The sequence below is a fragment of the Crocuta crocuta genome, unplaced genomic scaffold, assembly GCF_008692635.1.
Source record: "Crocuta crocuta isolate KB4526 unplaced genomic scaffold, BGI_CrCroc_1.0 scaffold1171, whole genome shotgun sequence".
NCBI classification, from domain to species: domain Eukaryota; kingdom Metazoa; phylum Chordata; class Mammalia; order Carnivora; family Hyaenidae; genus Crocuta; species Crocuta crocuta.
In genome coordinates, this window is record NW_027530879.1 from 436,301 (window position 1) to 453,588 (window position 17,288).

At 41.3% G+C, this 17,288-nt stretch overlaps 1 protein-coding gene across 3 annotated transcripts in view; it reads right to left on the reverse strand.

The window, feature by feature from the left end:
* Positions 1-17,008, reverse strand: part of ACE2 (angiotensin converting enzyme 2) — a 41,853-nt gene extending 24,845 nt beyond the window's left edge. The window contains exons 1-7 of one of the 3 annotated variants that reach the window (XM_077769644.1): positions 16,827-17,008; positions 15,647-15,935; positions 9,859-10,017; positions 6,233-6,326; positions 5,653-5,796; positions 4,087-4,199; positions 2,305-2,410 (exon numbers count right to left, since the gene is read on the reverse strand). In XM_077769644.1, coding sequence (XP_077625770.1) covers positions 2,305-2,410; positions 4,087-4,199; positions 5,653-5,796; positions 6,233-6,326; positions 9,859-10,017; positions 15,647-15,832 — 802 coding nt within the window. In that variant the 5' untranslated portion in view covers positions 15,833-15,935; positions 16,827-17,008. Of the gene's footprint in view, positions 1-2,304; positions 2,411-4,086; positions 4,200-5,652; positions 5,797-6,232; positions 6,327-9,858; positions 10,018-10,467; positions 10,627-15,646; positions 16,023-16,826 lie in introns of those variants that run through there. The other 2 variants (XM_077769643.1, XM_077769645.1) reach the window with 2 other exon arrangements.
* Between the last annotated feature and the right edge of the window lie 280 nt (positions 17,009-17,288).

Sequence of the window (17,288 nt, forward strand, 5' to 3'; positions counted from 1 at the left end):
GGAGATTAACCCTATTTCTCCCATTTCGAATTACAATTCAGGGGCACAATTTATTAAATATGTGGAACATCAAAGCTACTATAGATTAGAAACAGATAAAATCCACCATCCATGGGACAAAATATTGCAAATTAAGCCACTAGTAATTCCCGATATCGGACTCAAGAGAGATCATACAGGCTCATCATTCAGGAACCTCTACTAACTAGTAACAAAGCCCTCCCTTTATCAGTATACTATAGTAATACATTTAATTGGGTAATTTTTCAAATACCTCAAACAAATGTTAAGTTGGATCCCAAGGCCAGAGACCCTAAAAGGCAAGATGGATCTAGAAAAAGAATCAATCTAGGGGCTCCTGGGTGACTCAGTCAGTTGAGCATCTGACTTTGGCTCAGGTCATAATCTTGCAGTTCATGGGTTCGAGCCCCACATTGGACTTGCTGCTAGTAGCACAGAGCCTGCTTCAGATCTTCTGCCCCTCTCTCTCTCTCTCAGCCTCTCTCTCTCGCAAAAGTAAATAAACATTAAACGAAAAAAAAAAGAAAAGAAAAGAAAAGAAAATCTCCACCTAATAGCAAGATCAGAATGCTGGCAACAAAGTAATGGGGCAATATAACTACACGAAGAATATTCCAATGAACTCATGTTTTAAACAATAAAATTGAGTAGAAATAAATGTAAGGTTCTATGCTTAAATTTTAAAGAAAATGTATCCACTATAAAAATATGTAATATGTGACTTCAGGCTGAGACATAATCTACATGCAAAAGACCAAAAGAGACCCAACAAACAGTATAACATGGCTTCCAAAACACAAATGTGATCTCAAGGTAAATAAATAGAACTATAGTGTCCAGAACAAAGGAAGTCATGGTACCAGCTTTACTCTATACTGGCCAAACCTCATCTGGAGTAATTGTTCAGTTCTGAGCATGATATTTAAAGAGAGATATCAACAAAGGACAGTTAGTCCAAGGGAGAACAATTAGAAAACTGAGTTTTAAAGAATGGCTAAAAATCTCTATAGGGTATTTAACTGGAAAGAAGCAGAGAGTGTATACATGATGGTAACAATAATACTCACTAAAATATATTGATTACATACTCTTGTGCCAGGTTACTATGCTGTGCCTTTTATGATGGTCGTTTAAAATATCCAGAAGGCCATCTTGTAGAAGAACAATGTACATATTCTGGGTAACGTCGTATCATAGAATTAGATGTAATGAATGGAAGACATTAGAGGGGTGTTGATTCAGCCCCACATAAGGTAGAACTTGCTTATAATTGGTGCCATGTAGCACTAGATTAGTCTACCTTGGAAGGAAGGAAGAGCCACACCACACCAGATAGGTTTAGGCAGAAACCGAATTACTGAAGAATGCCTGCCAAAGACGTTGTGGAAAGTATTTCTATACTGCCTTAGAGTAAAAAATCTTCACGGGTCCTTTATCCATATTCTCTCCTGCTAAGAGAGAGCTTTAAAGACTGTTGAGAAGAATTAGCTAGCAGAAACTTCGCTTGGTAGGAATGCTATGTATGCATGAGATGAACTTTTCAAACACATATATTTTATTTGGCCTTGGCTTCCAGGGAGTGGCAGAGGGGAAGGAAGGATGACCACTCTATGGAAGGGAATTAGGAAGTTCAATAAAAGGCCTCAGGTCTTTCATGGTCTACAAAGGCTCTGCAGCAGGATAGAAAGTTCTTGGAAGACTGAGTATACTCCTAAGTTAGGCATCTTTCTTCATGGCAAAGACTTCATTCATAACCCATATGATTCCAAACCATGTACTTTGCAGCAAAAGTAATTGGTGCCGTTTAGAATAAACTTGCAAAGCTTTCACTCAAGCTATACCTTAATTTTCAAAAGCCTTTCTTTCACCCCTGGCCAACCACAGCCTACCAAGTTTTTTTCCTCTGACAAGGACGTAATACTGAAATCCCAAACTCTACCTCAAGAGCTTAGCCAATCAACTTAAATTGCAAAACTTATTTTCCCCATTTCCACTCTCATTTGAACCTGGAATTCTTTCGCCAGGTATCTTAAATAATCCCTTTATCCTCGGTATCGTGGCCAACATAACTGTTTATGTATAAAATAAAGTAATGCAATAAAGAAAATTTATATTAAATAATTATGTTGAATAGAGTGCTATCAAAATGTGATTTCTATCATGTTACTAACTTCATTCACAAAATTTTCCAAAAGCTTTATGTTGGGCCTCATTCCAAAAAACAACTTCATTGGTAGAGATAACAAAGAACTAAGTACGCAAAGAGTTCCTGGAGTTTCTTACCAAGCAAATGGGCAGGGAGGCATCCAGTTGAGCTGATACGGGAAGGATAGATGGCCATCAACTTTGTCCTCACATAAGCATGAAGATGTTGGTACAATGGCTTAATCTGAAAAGCCCAGGAAGAAAGTTTAAGACCAAGAGTAGCCGACTCCAATTTCCAACCCTACCACTGAAAATAGGAATCTCTTTAGACAAGTAGAATGTCCCTACATTCTAATTTCTTCTCCTCTCAAGTATTCTGGAGAGTTTGAAAGCATCTCTTCTTCCCAGGTATTGATGACAACTAACTTCACTGCATAAAGCAACAAACACATCAGGAGGAATACAGATTCCCAAAATGAAAGCAGACGCAAAAAAATATTCACTTCTAAGATGTTACCTACTTCCTTTGTTTTTAAGTTGAAGTATCATTTATATCCCACAAAACTCACCCATTTTGAAATGTACAGTTTCATGAGTTTTACTAAATTTATGCTGTTGGACAACATCACTATTACCCAGTTTTAGAAGATTTCCATTAGGCCAAAAAAGTTTTCTTGTGCCTATTTGCAGAAAATTCCAGTCCCATCCTCAGCCCCAGGTGATCACTGAATTGATATTTGTCTCTATAGTTTTGTCGATTCTGGAAATTTCATATAAATGAAATCATATAATATGTGACCTTTTGTGTCTGGCTTCTTTCACTCAGCACAATTTTTAGGGTCATCCATGTTACCGCATGTATCAGTAGTTCATTTGTTTTATTGCTGCGTAGCGTGTCACTGTACGATTACGTCATAGTTTGCTTCACTTAGTATCTCGTGGATACGGTTTGGCAGCTGAAGGGCAACTCGGTTGTTTCCAGTTTGGGGCTATTATGAATAATGCTTCTATGAACATTCACGCATGAGTCTTCGTCTGGATCTATATTTTCATTTCTCTCAAATAGAAACCTAAGAGTGGAACACCTTAGTCGTATGATAAGCATCTGTTTAGCTTTTTAAGAAACCACTCTCTGCAGAAGCTGCGCCATTTTGCATTTCTGTCAGCAGCATCTCTGCACCCACACCAGCACCTGCCATGCCAGCCAGTCTTTTTTAACCACGGCCATTCTGGTGGCTGTGTGGTGGTTTTTAAACATGGCTTTAATTGGCATTTCCCTGATAACTTTTTACTTGTTTATCTGGCATTTATATAATCTCCTTGATGATGTACTTATTGAAATCTTTTGCCCATTTCTTTTCAGAGGAGTTGTTTCTCCAACTTCAATTTCTGATAGCTTTGCCTCACTTTGGCCATGACAGAGCAGGCTTGCATAAGGAGTTTGAAGGCACAGGGGAAAGGGGCAGCTGTGGGGATCAAAAGGAAGGAAGTGGGAGACATTGAGAAGTGTCCATGAGATACTCTGCCTTCCATATAGAGGCTCCCCTAGTCAAAGGTAAGGAAACAATACTATCAATTGTCCTGAGGAAGGAAGCAAAGCCACCAGCTGCAAGACAGTGTGGGTCCCAGGTAGTTCACGGGGACCATTCCATCCTATAATCTTTCCTTCTTATAATCTTGCTATTGGTAATGCCTGGTCCACTCAGTGGCTGAAAAGGGGAGGAAAGCAGAGAGACTCTGCTCATCTGTGGGGCCTGTCCTATTATTCTTTCAAATCATTTCAAGCTCTAATATTCCATAACTCTGAGGCCTGGGAATGGCTGACTCGTGCATTAGGAACAAGCCAGAATGCCTTTGGTCATTGTCCCTTCTTCCCACGCACTGCCCTGCATCTGTCTCTGTGTATAGTTCCTTGGTTACCTGTGCGAAGGTATCTTCCACATCTTTAATCAACTGGCTGCGGCTATAGTTATAGCCATCTGTCCACTCCTCTTCATAATCTCCTCTCCAATAATCCCCATAGTCCTCATAATCTGTTTTTTAAAAGGAGAAGGAAGAGAACATAAGGGAAAGAAGGAGATAAAGCACAGTACACATAGACTAGCCTTGGTGGGAGGTTAAAAAACCCAAAGATCTGTCACCTTTTTATTGTCCTTCTAAATATCCACTCAAAGGGATGAAATGAATAATAACACTAGCTAGTATCTGTTAAGCACTTGCTCTCTGCTAGAAATTTTAATGCATCATCTCCTCTAATAAGCACAGAAACTCTGCAAGATTGACATTATTAAAATCCCCACCATGCAGACTGGCAGCCCGTTCTTAGATGCTGGAATCATTTGTCCAGCGTCACACAACTGGAAAGAGGCAAAGGCGCACTCCGAGTTTCCTAACCCTTGGTCTCTACTGGCTCCATACTTCAGTTTCTATCTTTGGCTTTAAAGCATGTGATGGGGTTTGAGTTTTTAAATTCTCCTCTTGTTTGGGGCCTTCTATTTTCAAATCTAACTCAACTCATCTTAGACATCGCCACAGCGGGCCCATGTTTGTTTGCAAACTATCTGCTTACACAGACCATCTCTGCATGCCTCACGTAATGTCTCATCGTCTGGAAACACAGGCTTGAGTTAGGATATTAGCCAATACAGTTCACAGATGTATTTCAAACATTCTTATTTTCGCATGCATGTTGGCAATGGATGATCAGGAAGAGGAGAGAAAGAAATGTTTGGACGAAAGGATATGGTGATGCACTGCTCTCCCCAGCTTGCCTGTGGCTTGAGACTATAAGTTTAGGTGGCAGGGAAAGGCACTGAGAAACAACAGATGAAAAAACTTCTTCCTTCCTCAACCCCAGGAGACAGGGAATCACCAAAGCATAAAGGTACTCGTAATGCCACAGCTTCAGCTCATTATTCAGGCAGGAGAATAAGTTAGGAGACAGGGAAATTTAAGCCCCATGTTAAGATGTTTATGACCACATGATTTGAGTTAGAATTACAATGGCAGAACATAATGGGTTTCCAGCCTAAATTAATCTGATTTTTTTTTTTTCTCTCTGGAACACCACCCTGAGTTAAACCCAGAAATGACCTTTGAGAATAAACTGTAACCAGACAGGAGTTTAGGTGAGAGACAGTGCCTCTGTCTCCCATCCTGTCTGAGCAACAGAATCCCTACTCAATCTCCAGGTCACCTCAGAAAGGCTTGGGTTCCAGATACCTTCCCAGACAACTGATTTGTCTGATGCCCTGTAGTTCAGCCTCATTGCTGACCTCTGTAAACTGTAGAATATATCAGCACACCTTTCCTTAACCCAAAGTAGTTTCTTCTTTGAGACGCATAACCTGAATTTGTTCAGCAGATGATCATTAATTGAGGGATACCGCTTCTGTCAAAGGGCAGCCTTGGTAATTCATGGGAAATAGACCACAGCTCCTCCCCTGCCCCGAGAGCTTCAGGATCTCTATAGGCTAGCGAACTTACTGTTTGCTCTTGCCATCTCATTTTTCAGGGCCACATACTCTTCATATAATGGCCTCAGCTGCTTGCCGACCTCAGCCCTCCAGCCTTCCCAAGCCCAGAGCCTCTCATTGTAGTCTTTGCTGTTTTCCATAATGTTATCCAAGCCTGTCATTGCAAAACACCCAATATGAAATGAACATGCATGTGTACAATTTTTATTTGTGAACAATTATATGAACTTTAAAGAATTAAAAGTAAGGCTGGTGGGCAGCGAAGCCATAAAGTTATGAAATGAAATCTCACAATTTCTCAATTTCTTCATCCTTGTTATAGTTCCAAAATATTTTCACAGAGAAAATAAACCATTGAAATCATTTAACTGCTAACTTAGTTAGATAACTTAGAACGTGACAGAATTTACAATGAAGTTTTGTGAAGAGTTAAAAGTTCATCCAGGTACTGAAACATCTATTTGAAATCTTATCATCTTTGGATTATTCACTTGAAAGGCACAGCAGCAGCATCCAGTGTCAATCTCAGTTTTAAAACTTAGAGTAAAAAAATTAAATTTCATAATCACTGCTCAAAATGAATAGCCTACCTGGTTCAAGTAATAAGCACTCCTGTGGATTATTTGGGTTACAAGCTTTTCCAGTACTGTAGATCGTGCTCATTGCATTTAAGATTGTGTTCAACTGCAAATTAAGCATAATAAACAACTTTTAAAGTGGGAGATATGGTAATATAGAATGCTAAGGTAAAGATGGCCTTTTAACCACGTGATTTTTTATGCCGTGAAATACAGCAGTTCACATCTTTGCCGAGCATCTTCCTTTATGTAGGGTAGGAATATCTCCATCAAATTTCGCCCATTATCTATTGGCACAGAGCCTTAGCAACACATAATAAATATATGTGGAATGACTGAAATAAATAGATCCACCAAAATCCCAAGGATGCTTCCCAGGAACACAGAGAAGTGCATTTATTGTTTCGTTCAGCACTCACTGAGTACACATTTATTGAAGCCTACTTTGTCCTGCGCTCTGATAACTCTGACATGAACAAGTCATGGGTCCTCAAGGACCCATGGCTCAAAAGCCATGGGACAATGAGGCAGCCATGAGATCAATAATTACATAATCGAGTGACAAGTAGTAGAACTGTCACGAGAAAGTGATGTGGCGGTCTGGCGGGAAGTGGATAAATGAAGAACTTGGAGATTCAGGAATGGCTTCAAAGAGGCAGGGACATTAGTGGTGTGTCTTGGAAGAGAGGTAGGAATTGGTCAAGTAGAAAAAGGGAATAGAAGGCAGAGCCTAAAAGATGGATGGAGGTTGGGAAAGAGCAGCATTTTTCCAGAAGTGAGGACACGTTGGAGGAAAGTGGAGCAGTGATGCTGGAGAGGTAAGCAGGGGCTTTGTTAGGAGGGGCCGGCCATCTGTGCCACACTAAAGACTTTAAACTTTATCCCGTAGGTAAAGGAGAGTAAAGGTGATAGAGTTAAGCAGTGCTACTCAAAGTATGGCCCATGGGCCAGTACAAGACAGCAAATGGTTTGTTTCTATTCTGTGACAAGTACAGGAATCAAGAGAATGGTTTAAAAAAGAGAGAGAGGATAAATGTTTATAAACTTTTAAAAACCATTTGATATTTCTATGATGCCTAAGCATGTCAATGAATTTAACCAAGTATTGATCTGTAATAGATTGGTAATAAAAGAAGAAAGGGAAGAAGAGAGGGAGAAGAGGAGGGAGGGAGGAAGAAAAGAAGGAAGGAAGGACAGGAGAAGAAAGGAAAGATAGGAGAGGAAAGAAGGAACTGGTTCTCTCCTACATTTGATTTAAGAAGCACCACATGAAAGGCTCTGTTTCCCTTCTCCTATTTTCCCCTTCCATTACTCTTTCACTGTGCTACGAAAGTCATTTTCCTAAAACGTGAAATAGATCCCATGGTTAAAACTTCAGTAAGATCCCATAGTCCAAAGGAACCAATCCAAATTCCTTACCACGGCACAAAAGTCCTCATGGCCTCTTTGTCTATCTGCTTTTTCAATCTCCCCTCCTTCCTCACCATTGTATTCATACCTCCCTGAGCCTCATCTCTTCCTGAACACTTCAATCTTTTACATGGATTTCAACGTTTTTCAATTTTGGCTGCACATTAGAATTACCTGGAATCTTATAAAAATACAGTGTCCACGGTCCACCCAGGAGAGATCAGGCTGTCTAGACTCTAAAAGACCAATGGGCAAAGTTTCACATGGTGTCTTTGAGAAAAAGATGGGAAGCATGGACTGGATAAGATAAAGTGGATTAATAACTAGTGGGATAATTGGATCCAAAGAATGTGGAATAATAAATATCAACTTGTAGGAAGATATGTGCCATATGGTTTTGTCGTTGTCCTTATCATGAATTTTTTCTTTTTATAGATATAGATTACAACACAGAATTCCAGAGGACAAGCAACTGAGAAAGAAGACTTTGATGTTAAATAGCCAAATACTTTAGATAAAAATATTTCAGTAGGTTAGATCAGGGCTCTGTAAACTATGATCTGCAGACCAAATGCTGTCTGCTGGCTGTTTTTGTAAAGTTTTATCAGAACACAGCCACACTCATTGTTTATGTATTAGCTATGGTTGATATCCTGACACAACAGCAGAGTTGACTCATTGTGACAGAGACTGTATGGCCCACAAAACCTAAAACATTTACTATCTTTCCCTTTCCCAAAAAAAGTTTGCTGACTCCTAGGCTGGAGAGATGGGATGAGCGATGTGATTTTAATAGGGTGAATACAGGCTTTCTTGAATTTGAACAAACTACCTACTTAAGGGTAGAATACTGAAAGCCATCATTTTAAAGCAACATTGGTGGAAGAGATTTGGAGACTTCATTGGCAGTGATGTTGATATGAGCCAACGTGGGATTTGGCTGTCAAAACAACGAAACCAACCAACCAAAAACCTAACACAGTTCTAGGCTGTCTTAACAGATGTAGGGCACAGCGTGCCGGACGTCATATGCCCGCTCACCTTCATGCAGACCAGAACCAGTGCAGAGTGCCATGTTTAGTTCAAGGTTACCGACAAAATGATGACAGCAGCTAGGACTGGTTAGGAAACTTGAAACTATCGGAGAGAAGAAAATTGACGGAGTGAAGGATGATATCCTAGGTTTAAAAAACAAAAAGGACTTGGGGCGCCTGGGTGGCTCAGGCAGTTAAGTGTCTGACTCTTGGTTTCGGTTCAGGTCATGATCTGGCAGTTTGTGAATTCGAGCCTCGCATCAGGCTCCACCCTGACAAAGCAGAGCCTGCTTGGGATTCCCTCTCTACTCTCTCTTTTTGCTCCTCTTACGCTCATTCTTTCTCTCTCCCTCTCCCTCTCTCTATTTCTCAATAAGTAAATAAATAACACTTAAAAAATAGGAGTCAACTAGTTTTAAAAAAAATAGCTGCCTTCATTTATTTAAAAACCATTACAGGAAAGAGCAATTTGGATCCAGAAGGCAGAACCAAATGGTGGTAAAGCACTTAATGCTCAATGGAGGGAGTATCTCCATCAATTAGAGGGACTCACAGATGGAACGGGTGTCTTGGAAAGAGACAAATCACCCACCCCTAAAGTAGTTTGGGCTGAGGTTCTCAGCCACTTGGTAAAGACACTGTAGAGAAGAGTCAAGAATGAAAGGGGGAAAGAATTGGACCACATACAGGACTTCTCAAGCTTGGCACTATTAATGTTTTGGACCAAATAATTCTTTGTCATTGGGGCCTGTCTTGTGCATGGTGGAATGTTTAGTGGCATCCCTGCCCCCTCCCCAGTTATGACAACCAGAAATGTCTCCAGACATCATCAAATATTACTGGGGGGCAAAAGCACCCCAGTTGAGAATGACTGACATAGACTAAGTACATTCTTTAGGCCACCTGGTCCTCAGGAAGGTGACTTCGGTATAGGGTACCCATATACAACACAGGGCCCAGACAACACCAGTTTACCTCTGTGTCCTAACATAATTATTACCAGTGTCTTCTTTCACTTGCAAGAGGATTCCAGCTCGGATGACAAATTATGCGGTCACCCTACCTAGACACAGAGCTCTTTCTAATGTCAGCATTACTATCTCTGCAGATAAAGGAAGCAGCCATGGGGATATTAATGTTTAATGTTTCCCAAATATTTCAACTCTTGGGGTCAGCACTGGGATGTTCACATACTCGTTGGCTCTTGTCGGCTGAGAGCACTGATGACCCACTCTGCTGAAGGGCCTGCAGTTGACGCTTGACCGTGGGATCCTGAATTTCTGCTAGTGGGTAAGTTTTGGCAAGCTTGGACTGTTCTTCATAATAGGCAGACCATTTGGCCCCGGCCTCATTCTGAAATGACAAAAAAGAAAGTTGAAGTCAGAATGGCACCACTCGAACAGATAAAACAGGAGGTACTGTCCAAAAAACATCTGGTGGAACATCTAATATTTCCTGAGTGGTTTTAGTTCTCTACTTTGCTGAAGGTCAAGGCTTAGGTTATGAGCGACCAGGCCATTCTTGGTCACTCTCTCTTTCTGGCCCAGTGCCTAGTTTTCCCCAGGGTCCTGACCCCAGAACTGGAAGTGAATTCTCACAGATAATTCACATCACAGGGCCCTGGAATTTATGGCCTTAGCACTGTGACGTGGGTGAGTTGTCAAGGATTCGAGGATAAATGCTCTAAATGGAGAGCCCAGTAAAGCTCAGAACGCACTTAATGGGGATACAGCCCCTCATGACACAGGGAACCATAAGAAACGAGAACCAGTGTGAAGTAAGGCCCACGGTGCCGTGACTTACCAGAGATTCTGATCTTAAATTATGTTCCCCCAAGAAGGTAGCCCAGAATGTGGCAGTTTGGTAGCCGTGGTGATTTTCTAACAGCCCAAGAAACCAGCAAGCAAGCGATGATGCCAGGACTCCCTTGGCTCCCAGTCTGAACATCAAATATAGGCAAGTGGACTTCTCTAGACTCTTCTAGCACAGTCTTTTCTCAATGTACAAATGCATTTCCATCTATCACAGACTAAAATGGGCAATTACTTTGTACGTTGTACTCCTCTAGAGTATATAAAAGAGGTAGCATGAGACAAGTAAGAACTCCATTCTTGGAGACAGACACCTGTGGCTACCTGTGTGACTTTAGGCAAGGTACTTACCTTCTCTGAGCCACTCACCTTACCTGTAAAATGTGAATAATAACACGACTTACCTCAAAGGGTTGTTGTAAGGATGAGAAGAATTAACAAATAATAAAATGTTTATCACAGTGTCTGGTACATCCTAAACATTTAAAAAAGTTAGCTATTTTATAATTTATGGAAAAAACTCTTCGCCTGTAAGTTGCTTACAGTTTTATCAGACAGGTAAGGTATGCAGCGTGAGTGTTTCATTCATGAAATATAAGAGCATATGATAAGGTATAAGCTTTGAGTGGGCCAAACAGTTTCCGCTATAGGAAAAGACTCATGCAGGCAACTAGATTTGGCCAAGCCCTCATGGAGAAGACCTTAAAGTAGGTAGGAGTTGGATGGATGTAGAGTACTTTGCAGAGTAACTCACCTCATTTGATCTTCTTAATCTAAAGAGATAGAAAATCATCGTGTCTCTGCTATTCGTTATATGCATAAAGGGGCTGAGAGATATAAATAGTGGCTATGGCAATCAACTGACAGCCTCTGGATCCTAGATCCTGGGGCAGACAAGCACTACGATGGCTCCCACAGTCCCTCCATCCGGGTGGTACACACTTAAGGGATCGCCTCCCCCTTGAGGGTGAGCAGGACGCATGATTCACCTCTAACCAGCAGCACATACCAAAGGTGACAGGAAGTACATACTTATGTTGTATAAGATTGTAGTTTTTATCTTGCTAAAACTCTGTCTCTCTCGTTGGCTTCAGTGCAGTGAGATGTCACGGTCTGAGTGAGCCTGTAGAAAGGGCCACATGTTGAGGAACTGAGGATGGCCTCTGGCTGATGTCATGAAAGAAATTAAGGGCCCCAGTCCAGCAGCACACAAGGATCTGACTGCTTGCCACTAACCACATTAGTGATTCCACAGCTTCTGTGGGATCATACATGTGTGCTATTTTAAGTTTCTAAGCTTGTGGTAATTTTTAACACAATAGATAATTAGTAACAATCCCAAGGGTAGGACTTCAGGCATGACTGCATTTTCCAGGCAAGGAATTTTACTTTTATTCTTTGAATACTAGGGAATCACTCAGGGGCTCCAAGCAGGCATGTGACATGATGGAGATGATGTGTGGACATGACAACAATGGATCAGACAAGAAAGATGAGTAGAATAGTGGCAGTAAAAATGGGAAATGATTTCTCTCCTTATTGAGTCCACACACACCCTCAGGAACTACGTCCCGATTAATCTTCACAAACAATCTTTTGAGGTAGTTGTGATTGTCTCTACTTCACAAATGAGGAAACTGAGGCACAGAGTGGGTAAGTAGCTTTCCCTAGGCCACACAGCTAGTAATTGAAAGAACCAGAGTGTCAACCCAGATGTTTACCTCCAACGCTAATGCTCTTAACCAGTGACTATCGATTGTATTCAACACATTCTAGTCTTGTCTGTAACATGCATGAGGGGAAGGAGTGGGCTATGGAAAGAAGAGTTTGGTCTCTGGCTCAGACTCATCTTTGCAACCTACCACTTACCTCAAAATCCCTACCCTTCTTCACCCAATCCAGAATGATTTACTGTCAAGCAAAATTTCCGTTAAAACTTTGATACCAAATTATAGGAATAATATTATGCTCAATTTCTTCTGGAAACAACTCACAATCCCCAAAAGGGCTGGCTCAGTCTTAGAATATTTTTTAAATTATACTGATACAGGAACTTTGAAGATATCTGTTCTATTTATCACTGCCATACTATAAGTATTATACTTTAAATTGCAAAAAAAAAAAAAAAAATTGAATGATGTTGTCTTGAATTTTGCCCACTAAGGACATACTGTTCCATCCTAAGCTAGTCTTTTTCTCCAGAGCTCCAGGGACCTAAACTAGCGTTTTGTTAATCTCTTGGCTCAGTATTCCTGTACCGTGCTAGTAGTGGAAATCCCATTTCCACACCTATTAAGTAACCCACAGGTGAAACCTGAGTCTGATCAAGTCTCTAGATCAGGACTCTGCCCACCATTTGTTTTTGTAAATAAAGTTTTATTGGAACATAGTCACACTCATCTATGGCTGCTTTTGCACTACAATGGCAGAGTTGAACAGAGGCCATAGGGCCCACAGAGCCTGAACTATTTACTATCTGGCCTTTTTCAGAAAAAGTGTTCTGACCTCTGCCCTAGATCTATACATTTATAGGAAATACAGGGGCAAAAGAGCATGTTAAGCAACATGTAGGGGGCACGGCCGGCAAATCCAGAAACATGGGAGTTTCTATAGAACCAAAAATTTAATTCTTCAGCAAATAAGTAGCTAAGAAAAAGTGAGGGAGGAACTCTGTAGACTAAAGGAGAGCTAAAGAACATCCTTCAAAACGACTGGAAGGAGAGGGCCTGGTTAGACCTTGATTCAAACAAAAGACCTGAAATTTTTAATAAAATGAGACGGGAGGGTGCATTTGAATACTGATGGATATTTGACAATACTGAGGCGTTCCAGTCAAGCTTTTGGTAGTGTTATCGAGGTGCTTTTGAAAATTCTTTGAGAGCTACAAGGTGAAATATTTACAAGATCTAGGCTAGATCATGTTTTGGATTTCCTTCAAAAATCAACAAATGAGGGGTTGGGTAGAAAAATGAAACAAGATTGTTTTAATTTGTAAAATCGGGTGATGGGTACAAGGAGATTCAACAGACCAGTCTCTCCTCTTTTATACATGTTTGAACACGTTTGTGATCGAAAATAAAGAAAAACCATACCACGGAATGCTCTTTGGCAACAGAAAGGAAGGAAGGAATGCTACGTGCCGCCACATGCGAAGTGAAAGAAGCCAGACACGCGAGACCGCATATGCTACGAGTCCATTGATACGACGTGTTCAAAGGAGGCAAATCTTTAGAGACAGAAAGTAGATTCATGGTTGCCTGGGGCTGGGGGCTGAGAGGAAGGGCGATGACTAACGGGCGTGTGGTTTCTTGCCGGAGAAGACAAAAATGTTCTGAAATGAGATGCTGGCAAAAGTTGCACAGTTCTGTAAATACACTAAAAAGCATTGAATCGTATACTTTCAACAGGCCAATTTTATGGTGCCTAAGTTGTATCTCAATAAAGCTGTCCTTAAAAGCTCTCGAAAGTAAAAGGAAAGGGGAAAAAAACTGTACCTTATTCCCTAGGTCCTATCGCTTAAGTCTAAAACCCCCACAAAACTGCTCTGAACCAAAGGAGTTAGCCAAAATTCATTTACTGCTCTTGTAGCTAGGTGCCTGGCACACGCCCAGAGGCAGAAGCCGCTCCTCACAGCCAGACTGCCCTCCCTGCATGTAGCCGGTGGCCACCTGCTTCCTCTCTGCATTTTAGTATTTTCACTTTCCTTTAAAAGGTCCCTGCTTTCTGCGGTTTGGCCAGACTTTGTGATTTATGCCCTTTCTTCCCTGGCCTCTGCTCTAATCAACCGCGGAAATTCACAAATAATAACACTTCAGTGATCCAGACACGATTTTGAAAAACATCGCTATATCTCATTCTGGAACACGGCTTCTCGGCGAAGGGCGCTCAGCAGGACTGTTAACTGTCTCTTCGGCAATTACGACTCCCTCCCACACTCGTAGCAATGAATGCGTGTCGTTCTCCCCCGCTCGCAGCCACCCTAAAAGGCAGACAGGAGTGGGACGTTCTCTTTCACAGGTGAGATAATGAAGGCGCAGAGAGGTTAATTAAGCAGCTGAAGCTCACGCAGCTGGAGCGTGGTGGAGCCTCGATCTGGACCCCGGCAGGTCGGGCTCCAGAGCTCCTATAGGGGCAATAACACCTTCACCAGCACCGATGGGCCCATTCAGGGGAGAAGGCAAACAAATAAACAGCACACCACAGTCACCCCCAACAGAGATCAAATGAAAAATGAGGGCAAAGCAACAATAAAGAGATGGAGACAGCACCGGGCTGTCAAAATCCCAGGATTTCTCTGTGCTTTAGAAAAATGGCAAAGCTACACTTCGGGAATTTCAAACGAGGCGGTAGGTCTCGGGTTTCGTCTGTCCCATGAATGGCAGTAATTTAAACATGCGACCTATTAAGCATCTGAAAAAAATAAGCTTCTGAGCTACATTTTTGAAGGAATGTATCGCTATACAAGTGTCACAGAATCTTTTCTCAAATAACGTCGGTCGCCTTCTAGCACAGATGTGTAAGGATACTGCTTCGGGATCTGTGAGAGAAGAAATTCCCAAGTCCTAGCACTTGTCAAAGCATCTTGCTTTCCCAGAGCATTCTGAGGTTTGTCAGAATTGGTTTAGCTATGGTTTTTCTAGGAGGGCTCTGGACAGATTCTGTGACCTTTGGAAGTCCCTCAGAGCTCCGCGACAATGAAAGAAGGAATTCCCAATGCCAGCGTCCGGACCCATGGTCAGTTTAATTACTCGCTAGCTTTTTCACTAAGCCTCCAGTTGCATTTTCTAGTTAGTCTATCATTTTAGAGAGTCTTTAGATATTCCTGTTGAGATTGTAGGCTTGGGAAAATTATTAACTCAATGACTTATGGTATTTCCATGAAACGCTTTGAAGCCCTGATTCTGATGAGAATTATGGTGGCCACTTTATAAAGCATGTTCACTGGTTTCCGAGAATCTGGACCGAGACCAGTGAATTAGTTTGTAACCGTTTCCAAATGAGCCCCAAGGTCAATTAAATTTAGTCCTCTGGGACTCCAGAATCCAAAAGACTGGGGCAAACATCCAGCTTCCCAACTCAGAGCATTTCTTTGATTACCCTTTTCAGTTGCAGGGGCAGTAATCTCATCTTTAAGAAGCAGCAAACACCCCTATGTAGCCATGAGAACTCACCATGTTTTTGACATTCTCGTCCGTGATATTGGTGTTATATTTCCAGGAAGCAAGTGAACTGAGATAAGACAGCTCTTGGGCTTCATAGTTAAACTTCTCCAAAAACGTCTTGGCCAGTTCTTCAGTGGTGGATTGAGCAGCAGTTAAAGCAGCAAAGCTGAGAAGGAGCCAGAAAGAGCCTGACATCTTTCCCTATGCACCAAGATCCCATCCACTGAACAACTTTCCCTAGAGTAAAACCTCTTCATGAGTTTTTCTCTCTCATCAGCCTTTGAACTTGGGTTGGGCACTGAGCAGGGAAGATGAAAAAAAAAAAAAGAAGAAGAAGAAGAAGAAGAAACAGTAAACAGTCTTCTGAACCAATATAAAGTTCATCCTGGAGAGGACAGATATGTAAACAGATTTTAGAATGATTTTTTAAAGTAAATCAAATAAACAAATGTTATTCATTAATCCTAGAGAATTATAGCCCTCCTAGTATTTTATGGCCAGATCAGAACTTGAACATTTGGTTAATATGTTCCTAAAAAGCTGTTAAAGATACACTGGAGGTGCTATAATTTTACAGGGACCAAAGAAGGTTAGAATTAGGGATGACAGGGGGTAATGTTGGTACTTACATGTTTTCTAGACAATTCCATTAAAAGTCAGTTATCGCTCCTTTTTTTTTTTTATTTCAAACTCTATTCACAGAAAGCCTCTGCTAGAGTAACATTTTCCTTTCCTAAATAAACTACTTTGCCCTTGTCTTTATGGAATTCATTTTTTTCTGATTTTAATTTTAATTTCCGTGGCCATTTTTAAAAGTTCGAGACGAGGGTCATCTGGGTGGCTCAGTTGGTTGAGCATCTGACTTCAGCTCAGGTCATGATCTTTCAGCTCGTGAGTTCGAGTCCTGCATTGGGCTCGCTGCTGTCAGCACAGAGCCAGCTGTGGATCCTCTGTTTCCCTCTCTCTCTGCCCCTTACTCACTCACACATACTCTCTCCAAAAACTACATAAAACTTTAAAATTAAATAAACAAAAATAAAAGTATAAGCCTACCCTCCACCCCGCAGGTGAACACTCCTGATCTGGCTTGGGTAAACTTCAAAAGGCTCGCTTTCTATTCCTCAGATGACCACGTTAAACACCGGTTATATGGCCGACTTCACTGTCTGCTTCCTTCCCTTTCACTTACCTGTTCTAAAGTCAGTCAAGGTCCCAGGGAAATAAAAAGGACTCTGCATGGTATGAGATTCAAAGAGTGTCCATGTCACGCTGTGGTCACCCATAACTGTGGGATCATGGCAACAAAGAATCCAAAGAGACTTCGGTGGTTATCCTATGGAATCTCGAGAGCTGGATAAGTGTCCTCATTCCCAAAGTGCAGGTATGTCAGAGATAAAAGAGAGGAGCCACTGGGAATGGCAGGGCACATGGGCCAGCTCGACTGTGATTATGAAACCTTCACACAGGGAAAATATTTCTTCACCCAGAAAAACAAGTCTTCCAGGTCCAGGTGACCTGGCAGTCACCAAGCTTTTAAAAAAAGTTTTCACTACTTCCCCTTATTCCCAAGTTGTACGTATTATTATAGAACAATAATAATGATAGAACAACAAATAATGATAGAATAGAACTAAAATAATGATAAGTAACC